At 36.3% G+C, this 9,761-nt stretch overlaps 1 protein-coding gene across 1 annotated transcript; it reads right to left on the bottom strand.

Moving 5' to 3' along the window:
- Positions 1-275: 275 nt before the first annotated feature.
- On the bottom strand, positions 276-8,953 carry LOC110792089 (uncharacterized). Its single transcript, XM_021996900.2, has 12 exons — positions 8,663-8,953; positions 7,489-7,599; positions 5,630-5,716; positions 5,423-5,476; positions 5,126-5,271; positions 4,870-5,020; positions 4,654-4,791; positions 3,967-4,038; positions 3,807-3,880; positions 3,533-3,674; positions 1,665-1,743; positions 276-614 (listed from the first exon to the last, which is right to left on the bottom strand). The coding sequence occupies exons 1-12, from the start codon at positions 8,807-8,809 to the stop codon at positions 517-519; spliced, it is 1,299 nt and encodes a 432-aa protein (XP_021852592.1). The 5' UTR covers positions 8,810-8,953; the 3' UTR covers positions 276-516.
- Positions 8,954-9,761: the final 808 nt, after the last annotated feature.

The following is a 9,761-nucleotide window of genomic DNA, read 5'->3' as shown; positions in this document are numbered from 1 at the left end:
GTGAATGGTGGAGTTAGCGCGATGGTGTTCTGTAGGAACGTTCATGGTGGTGAATGGTGAGGGAAGAGATGGTTATAGGATGATGTACTCCGTACTATCGTATAAAATAGAACTTTTTTCCGGAGAAAGAAAAATACCAACATGAAGTTCTGATTCATGTGTGCAACCGAATAAGCTTTCGTTGAACACACGACCACTTAGCATATGTATCAAGATCTTAATTGCAATGTCGTCCGTTCCAAACCTATCTAGGAACAAGTGGTAAGCCAAAAAAATTAAGAATTGGGAATACCAAATTCCCCAATATAACAAAAGATAAGCTAGAAGTATAACAGTTCCTGCTCTAAACTCTTTACAGCAAAAATCCTGCGCCTATCGGAATAAGGATACAAAGAACAAAGAACCTCTATGAAGGTAATATCACTATATACAAGAATGGTCAAACAAAATTCGGGATTGATGGTCAAGATGATAAAGCTACGACAAACTAACGTTACTTGTTGTCTGTCTCATAACTCACTCTAATGTTTTGAGTAGCCTAAACAAACCAGCAGCTTCTCTTATCCGTGAGAACTCAATACAGAAGGCCTGAACTTCGATAAAGAGATCTTGAACTGCAAAATAAATCACAGGGAGGAAGGTATCAGCAGTTTCATCCCGTTTATTTTATAAATGAAAAAGAAATTGCCAGATTAAATTCCCTTCCGCCACAGGATATTTAAGTAATTGCAAAAATCTAAAACTCCTTTCATTCTTAGGGTCCAGAGAAAGAGGCACCGGATACACATAGCTTCTCACTTTACTCATTTCCATAATAAATTTGTAATTGAATAATTAGGGGCATCCCAAAAATAACTTCACACTTCCGCTTACGTTTATTCCCCTCTACTCCAACATTTTCTATTAAGTTAGTTAATTCCCTATCCATTCTCATTTTTTTGTACAGTTAACCGTTAATCTATGTGCCTAACTCAAGTGTGAAGACTATGATGGGACGAGTCAGAGAGAGCACAAGATCAATTTAAACACAGATAACACTACATTATCAGCTTTTATAAGCAATTAATGGTATTTCTTAGAAAATATCGTTCTTTCAAGAACTTCAAAAGGTCAGTAAAGGGATTGGGAAAAAAGTAAAAACATTCTTTAATTTGTATTGGCCTGTTCCAAGGTTTCTAATTCTGGCCCTAAGAAGAAAAATAGAGTTAAAAGAAGGATCTACTACAGTACCATCTAGGCCTAAAGAGTGCATCAAACAATTTTTCACCCATCAGAAAGGTACAAATATATTGATGTCCTAAAAATTATGGGGAGAATTATTCATATAAAGTAAAACTGTATTATGTTACCAAAATCAAAGGCCAAGGATGCATTTAATGTGATAAGTTAAACTACCAAGCATCAGTTTCCCTGTAGCCTGTGTGGCTGTAGAATTTACTTCAAATTATAAATTTGAAGTTTGCAAGCACCAGACTTATCCCATGCCCGTTCCAATTCAAGATTGTTTTGATAAAATATGCAAGATATATGTGAGGTAAATGAATAAAGCGTGGTAACACATAACTACGCATATCAAAACCATGAGAACAGGGGGTGGTTCACCACAATACAGGCAACTTCTGAGAAAGTGCAAAAATGCACAATAAGAAAGAAAACGAACAAACCATTGATAATCTTATTACGTATTAAGCTCTGTAAGAAGACGCATACAAGTCTGACAAGCCTGTTCTGCATATATTTGTCCTGTACAACAATTAGCAAATTTCAGATATTCATTTCTTAAATGGATCAATTGGTCGCAGTACTGGAAAAAAAAAACACAAGGGAGATCGATCACAAAACGCCACTGTATAAGTGTATATGACACAGGCACTTGAAAGGGAAACATCTCTGCCAACTTACTAAAAAACACAGCCCTTTCCCCGAAAGAAAACAGAAGAGCGGACAAGGAAAGAAAACATAACAAAAGAACAGGATTCATGCGGTTTTAGAGTGTAAGTACAATAGAATCTCTTCATTGTCTAGAACTCTACATTAGACGCCAAAATTCAACCACCATGGCCAAAGACTTACTCCATACATCTCAGCCTAACAATGACTACAAATCTAGAGTTAAGGAAGAGAAAAAATGAAGTGAGCTATTTGTTTCTTTTTCTATTTTAGCTAGGTAACTAAAGCTGATAACTGATCGTTTATAACCATATGGCAGTGTGAAAATAAAGGTACGGAAATAAAATAAGGTAAGGTCAAAACATGGTAGTACATGACACTCAGAGATACTCAGGTTAAGAGTTGGCAATCTTGGCATATAGATTAAGAATTGTAGTAAAAGTTGGATAAAAAATGGAAGTGAAAGCCAGAGATTTTTTTTTTTTATGAAAAACTGTTGAGATGGGTAAAAAAAGGACAAGTTCCCACTAGAATATGTTTTTCCTTAAGTAATCACCAACGATAAACAAAGTAGAGTATGTGAATAATGCAAAAGGCAAAGTGTTGCAAGTAAAAAGAAACGGAGAAAGTATTTCAAAAAGAAAATTGGATATCCATAATAAATCTTATGATAAGTAAACCTAGGTGAGTGATGATACAGAAGATCATTTCAGCACTTTGGTCAACAAATTCCCTCACCCCCCCCCCCCCCCCCCCCAACCAAAAAAAAAAAAGAAAGATAGTACGATGCAAGTGGAGTCCAGAGAAAGTGGTAATCTTCTTCAGGAGCTTGAAACTATTTGAGAAAACTCGATCCTTTCACACGCTCTCTTTCCCTTGAATCCAACTGATTAATTGTTGCATGAAATGTTAATTTTACTTTGATTTATATGACCTATGTTAAGTAATTCTCCTGAAAAGTTATCTTATGCTTTGTCTCCTTTCTCTTCCACGGAAATATCACAACTCGTTGACAGATTATAGTCAATGTCAGTTATTACATTGTCATTTTCGGCCAACACCATGCTAAAATGATAACACGCAATTTTTTTTAGAGCTACAGTGCCGATATGCAAAATTCAACCAAACAAGTCCAAATTCTGACATTGCACGAGAATAAGGTCTTGATGAATATACTTGGTTCTAACTTCAAAGAAAAATTCTGTCGAATACATAACATGTCAGATATATCCTCTCTCAAATTTTAACACAACCACTAGGTAAAACTGTAAAAGTCATCCAGTACAGCATCAAAAGCCATTGCTACACAGCTTTTGCAAATGTAGATTTAAATGACCATGATTAATTGCAATATGCAGATTGTTTAGTTGAAGCATATACATCAACCAAATTACCCCATGTAAAAGAAAACAGAACCAACCATAGTTACAACTTCCCTAATCATGCACCAAAGTGCATGTCATAAGTACATAATTTCTGTGAAGACCTGACCCTGGCATAAAATCCTCATGTCCTCATTTACACAAAATTGATAGCATGCGTTCCACAGATCCAGAGAAGCATTATTCTCAAAGAAAGTGGCTTGCTTAATTATCATCCAAAAGCTAAAACAGATATCTGACAGAAAGGTGAAAGAATTAACCTTGATGTTTTCACAAGAGGATATGCAATTTGTTATGTACATATGCACAAATTCAGTGGGAAGGTCCACCGCTGTTGTAAGCCTGTTTACAACTTCCATAGAATGTAGACTCATATCCATATTGACAAGAACTGTGAAATAGCTGCATTCAGCCAAGAAGTGAAAACAATCATAAGAGAGAAGAAAAATGAGGGGAAGCTGAGGTAAATAATTAGATGCATCTAAAGTAAGCAGTTATAGAAGAGAGGACAATAGCGAGACTTAGGAAACACACTCTGAAATTTCCGGTGAATTCATCAGCTTGATAAGAACTTCAACTGCAATGAGGGGATTGTTTTCAACCAACTCCTGATAAGCAAGATACAAGGTTCTATTAACATCAATATAACAACAATTGCATACAAAGCCTAGAGAAATGTCACAAAATCAATTACCGGAAGCTTTCTTGGAGTTAATCCACAGTGATAGACCAACTTAGGATCATTCGCCAACTCCACTAGAACTTGCTAATGAAAGGAAAATGAAAAAAATGAGTGAACGATTACAGGAATACAAAATCTCAAGCTATATATAAACAGATAAACCTTATTGTTTATATACTTCGAAGTTTAGAGCGCTAACTCACTCGCAACTCAAAAGGAACATATATGAGTGAAAAATAGAAGTAATGCACAACTTAAAGAGGTAATAAATGAAACTGCTTGCATATCCAACGTACCCAAAAAAAAGCAACAAAGATCATATTTCCATTACAGACAACACAATCTTCCTTGCTTGCTGAGATCACCTTCAATGCTAGATTATTGCATGCTAACTAGCATTTAAGGAAAAGGGAAAAAGGAAAACAACAAAGATACGTATGGCACCATATAGAACAATCAAGTTATAGTTCAAACACGGTTTTGAGCTAAAATTCTTATGAATCTAGATGAATCGGTATAGCTGTATTCAATTGTCAATACAATATTGGTAAGGAACATAAATTACAATTGACAACCATAGAACTACATGACAAGTCAAATATTTTGCAAACAGTCTAATTAATAGTACAAAAAAAGGATGCTAAACTTCAATTGTACAACACTTTATCACCATCATAGTTGAGAAATATAGTCAAGCACCTCTTGTTGCGCAGGAGCAAGTGGGCCTTTCAAAGCTTTTGCAATTAAATCTCTCACAGCTGCCCCTCTACTTGTATCCGCACACATGCCATAATCCCATAAAAGCTCATGATTATTGTCAGGGTTGAGCCAAACAAGCTGTAGAGGGCTTAAACAGGTCAAGTCCAATAACATATAAATGGTACTCCTATAAATTCAATAAACTGAGGGTCTAACCTCCCCATCTTGAAGAGGAAGCCTTGGTGGACGAGGTCTGACCCAGCTAGGTTCTAGCCCCTCTAGAGACAGAGTTTGTAATAACCCGGTTATTGTTTCATCTCTATTACCAGATCCTATTTTGGGGTTGGCTCCAGGTTGGAGGTCAAATCTGACAAAATTTCCCCAAAAAATAAGTGGTGAGAAGAAAATTTCACAAACAGACTGAATACCTAGTTCAAGAACTTGACACTGCAAATAAGGCAAGAAGCTATACTCTTCTGAAGTTGCATCACATTGAGGTGCCACATCCGGATCTGGAATCACATTTTTGACAGAAGCATTCTTAAATAAGCAGTTATAAGGCTCTGGATGAACTTTACTGCAAAATTGCTCTTGCAACTGTTCAAGAGTTGGGAAAGTCTGAACAAGGAAAGGAGCAGATACAAATTCTCATCAACACAAAGAAGCTATAATTTGAAACCTATATATGACATCACATGTCCTGATGTCCCTTAAGCTATAGACAAGTTAAAGATCCTAAATGCATATCTAATTATCTATTCAAACTTACAACAGATGAAGAATCAAAGCCTTTAACATAGTCTGAAGCGGACTGTTTAAGAACCTGCATCAATGAACCAAAGCTGTAATGCATCACTAACAGGGATATATCCAGGATAATGAAATTCACCAATTTTTCCTATCTAGCAAAACTTACACCTAAGAAGCTAGAAACAGAACTCAAAATGCTAAAACAAAATGAGCAAATAAATATTACCTCCTTGTTACTCCCGTTGCCAGATGAACCCAGCAAATGGAGAATCAGTGCCCTCTCGTACTTGGCACCTTCTTCATCAGATGCAGCCTGGTTCATTACAAAAACACAGAAGATAACATCAGTATCACAAACTAATGTAGATTGTCAAAGCTAACTGCAAATTCATGCTACGCAAATTACAGAATGGGGTAAAACTGCATTCAGAAATTCATGACAAGAAGACTCCAATCAACTGAAAAAAACCCTACACAACAATTGCAAAGTTTATCAGGACCTGTAGGCTTATATCGCGTAGATTATAATACAACCTCCTCTACCCAAGAAGCTGATTCTAACCAGTCACGTGAATATTATGCCAATTTACAGAGCAATAAAAAGCCTCAGACTTACTGTAATACTTCATACAATTTTAGCCCCCAAGTCAAACAAAATTTTAAAAAAATCTATGTATTCATAGAGAGCCAGGGAAGCTAGAGAGACTTCACGAACTTCTCAAAGAGGAGAAACAAAGCAAATAAAATTCCTGAATATTTTAAACCTTAATTCAAAAGACCCAGGTCGCCTTGCCAGTCATACTTCTGGTACCTCATATGAGATACAAACGCGAAAAACAAAGGTTGCTGACTGTGCCATTTCAAAGCCAACCAACAAAAAGTCATGACTTTTTTTGTTGTACTGAACAAGTTAAAACCAGGCACCTGGTGTAAACAAATGGTCAATTTCTCTCATAGATCTATTCATAAATAAATATAATGGCTCCAATGTAAAATGAGGTTCCTTTAAAGCTCAAGTTTTCACAGGCAAAAAAATATTGTTTACTGTTTCTCGAAGGCATCGAATCTCCAGGGGATGCTAGCATTAATATGACAATATCACTATCATGGCTCAACTATCGGCACAAATGTGTCCAAGTTAGGGTTTCAAAACCGAATATGATTGAGAAAATGATAAAAGAAGATGGAACCATTTTCAATTGAGGGGCATTAATATCACAATCATAGCTCAACCACCGACACGAATGTGAAGTTAGGGTTTCAAAACCGGATATGGTTGCGAAAATGATATAAATAGGGAACCACTTTCAGAGGCAACGCAAATTGTTTGCGGCTACCATGGGTGAACATCACGACTGCAGTAAGTACAAAGAGCTTTACAACGTGGTTGCAATGCAGCCGAGATCAAGTACCCTCTAAGCTAGAATGTGAATATTCAGCCTCAAACATAAAGCCCCTTCCCCTTAACTATCCTAGAGGCAACAGACACAGAAGAAAAACCATACTATAAAATGTGGGGGCACTTAGTAAAGATGAGAACTACACTGTTTCATAGCCTAATCGTGTCAAACACTAGTACAAGAACTAACGATCCGTTTTGGTAGGTGGCAATACATGATATTAATGGTAATGGATTTGAATGTAGGTTTAAAAGGGAAGTCACATGACAATGTCCATGTCAATGCACACAACATATATGAAGAACACATGTTTGGGGAAATGGTATTCAGTGGAAATGAAAATTTATGAAGAAACACACATGTTTGGGGATGAAATTTCATTGCCATGAACATTAGGACGATTCTTGCAAAATCACATTAAATTTTATTCATACCAAACGGGCCATAAGGGTGATAGAAACCCGGATCACATCTATTCTCAAGTATATATACATAGTGATATACACCATTGATCAGCCTAAGGAAGCACACAAAATAATCGTCAAAAGCTAGACGGATCCTCCAGAGTTCCAGATATTATAACACATGTTTAAGACTTTCAAATGCAAGTGTTATATATAATCAACTAAACACTGAGAACTAGTTTCCTGGAGATACATGAAATAAGAGAATTACATATACTTACGTTGACCAGAAGAGAAATAAACGGATTTTCTGAAGGTTGCTGCGATGAATACGCCTGATAGAGTAAGCAAAGTGCATATAGACGTTGATTTGGAAGAAGCATGGGTTTGTCCTACAATAATAAATGAACCAAGACTATAGTAAGTCCAATTAAAATGTAATGCATATCCCAAGTCTAGTACATTCAGGTTATATGTGACAACGGATGACTCAAAGAAACATGAGGAAATAGCAGATCATGCAATTATACATCACTTGGGAAAACAGATCATCTAGAAACCACATAGAGTACCACATTGGGAAAAAATTCATAGAAGTGGCATAAAAATGCAGTTACTCAATTCAATACTTGGGGCCCTTATACTGTGATATCAAGTTCACACTCTGTAGTAGTAGCAGAACCGCTATTAATTCTCAACTGCTTCCAAATAATTGAAACAACATCCTTTGGCTTTTATTTGTTTCAGAATGGAAATGGTGAACTTCTTCGCACAATGCAAGCAAACCATACAGCGTACGATAGAAGGGGGCAAAAAATCTTGAAAAAGGGCCTACGAAGAAGTTATTGTATCTCCAAACAAACAAATACAGTAGCATCAAGCTAAGTTCCACTTCAAGTTTCACATGGCACACAACACCCCATTGTTTGTTTCCTTTACCACACAAACAACACCATCACCTCATGGCTCTTGAGAAGTTCTCTCCTCAAGCAAAGTATCGTAATCGGCTCAAATGTAACAATCTCAACCCTGCATCACAGAGAGGAATTTCCCATCGCAACTTACTTTGAAAAGAATGGCACCTAAATTCAATATTTGATTTCAGCCATGAAGACCTGAAATCTTACTAGTAGCCCAACTAAAGCCGACAACGAGTACACTTCACTTGTTCTTCACATTTGTATTGAAAATCTTAATTAATTTACCTCCTCCAACATCTCAAACAAAGTTGGTGCCTTTTTTCAGCTCATCAATTTACAGTAACACCACATCTTAACATCCAAATTCATCCAATTCACAGAAACCATTCATCCAAACCCTAAACAAGTTCAAATTCATCCAAACCCTAAATAAGTTCATGAATTCATCAACAGAAGTAAAAGAAACCTAGTCGAAAACGCAATCAAATGAAGCTCAATCTACCCTAGGTAAAAGAAAATGACGATTGAGAGATACCTCGATAAGTGTGGCGAGAGCAGTGCAAATCCTGAAATGGAGAAATGAAGAGAATTTCGAGGTGAATTCCGCCATAACTTCATCGAAAGACCTTTGCTCTGAACTGAGAAGCGAAAACAAAGCCTTCGATTCTTCGACGTTGATCATCGTCGTCGAACTGGTTCGTCGGAAAGTGCGGAGGAGAGAGAGAAACGGAAGGGTAGAGGAGAGAGAAAATGGGGGTAATTAGGCGTTTCGAAACTCTTACTTACTTATACACGCACCCAAAAATATAAAGTTAATAAAAGTTAGTCCGTACGCTCCACACCTCACTTGGATCGGAGTCATACTGTGAGTCTGTGACTCCCTGATTAGGGACTACCTTAGGGTGCATTTGGTTGGGAGTTTTCAGGAAAGGAAAATGAGATCGGAGTTTCATTTCCTTTGTTGTTGTTTGTTTGGTTGTTTAGGCCGTTTTCTTACAACGCCTAGATTATACAGGCACGCTCAGATTATAAAGGCACGCTCAGATTATACAGGCGGGTGCACGTTGCTCTTTGTGCACCTGCCCAAAAATGCAAAAATTAAACAATACAACGCATCATCACTAAAACCGCAAAAAAAAAAAAAGAACAGTGAAAATAAATCAGAAAAGAACATTAACAAGTATACTAAAAGAACAATAACAAAAACACAAAAAGAACACTAACATAAAAAGACAAAAGTAAAAATAAAAAGCAGTTATATTTTAAAATATAAAATTCAAAAAGGAATAGTTATTTATCTCTCCTCTAAAAAAACATTGGTATAAATACCCAAATTGCAAAGTACACTGTTACATGCAACTTCTCAAAACCGATTTCACAAAAAAACTTCTGAACTTCCCTCATTCTACTCTCAACTGCTTTTCTAACTCAATTCAAACTCAATTTCTACAAAAAAAAAAATGGGTAGAGCGAAAAAATCAGACGAACCAAAAACGTCTGTTGAGTAAGTTGGTTTTTTTTTCTTCCAATTTTGGTTTATTTTAACTCAAATTCTAATTATTTTGACAATTATACTAAAGAATTTGCAATTGTAAACAGAAGTGATGAGATTTCTCTCAAGGATTTTGTGAAAA

Source organism: Spinacia oleracea, chromosome 4, assembly GCF_020520425.1.
Source record: "Spinacia oleracea cultivar Varoflay chromosome 4, BTI_SOV_V1, whole genome shotgun sequence".
Taxonomy (NCBI): Eukaryota; Viridiplantae; Streptophyta; class Magnoliopsida; order Caryophyllales; family Amaranthaceae; genus Spinacia; species Spinacia oleracea.
This window is presented reverse-complemented; position numbering and strand designations above follow the sequence as displayed.

Bases quoted from the DNA above. Each gene is read 5' to 3' on its own strand.
- LOC110792089 (XM_021996900.2), bottom strand. From the start codon at position 8,809: ATGATCAACGTCGAAGAATCGAAGGCTTTGTTTTCGCTTCTCAGTTCA. The intron at 5,717-7,488 runs GTAAGTATATGT...GTAATGAACCAG, and splicing joins TTATTTCTCTTCTGGTCAAC to GCTGCATCTGATGAAGAAGG. The intron at 615-1,664 runs GTTTGTTCGTTT...TTTATTTTGCAG, and splicing joins ACGTAATAAGATTATCAATG to TTCAAGATCTCTTTATCGAA.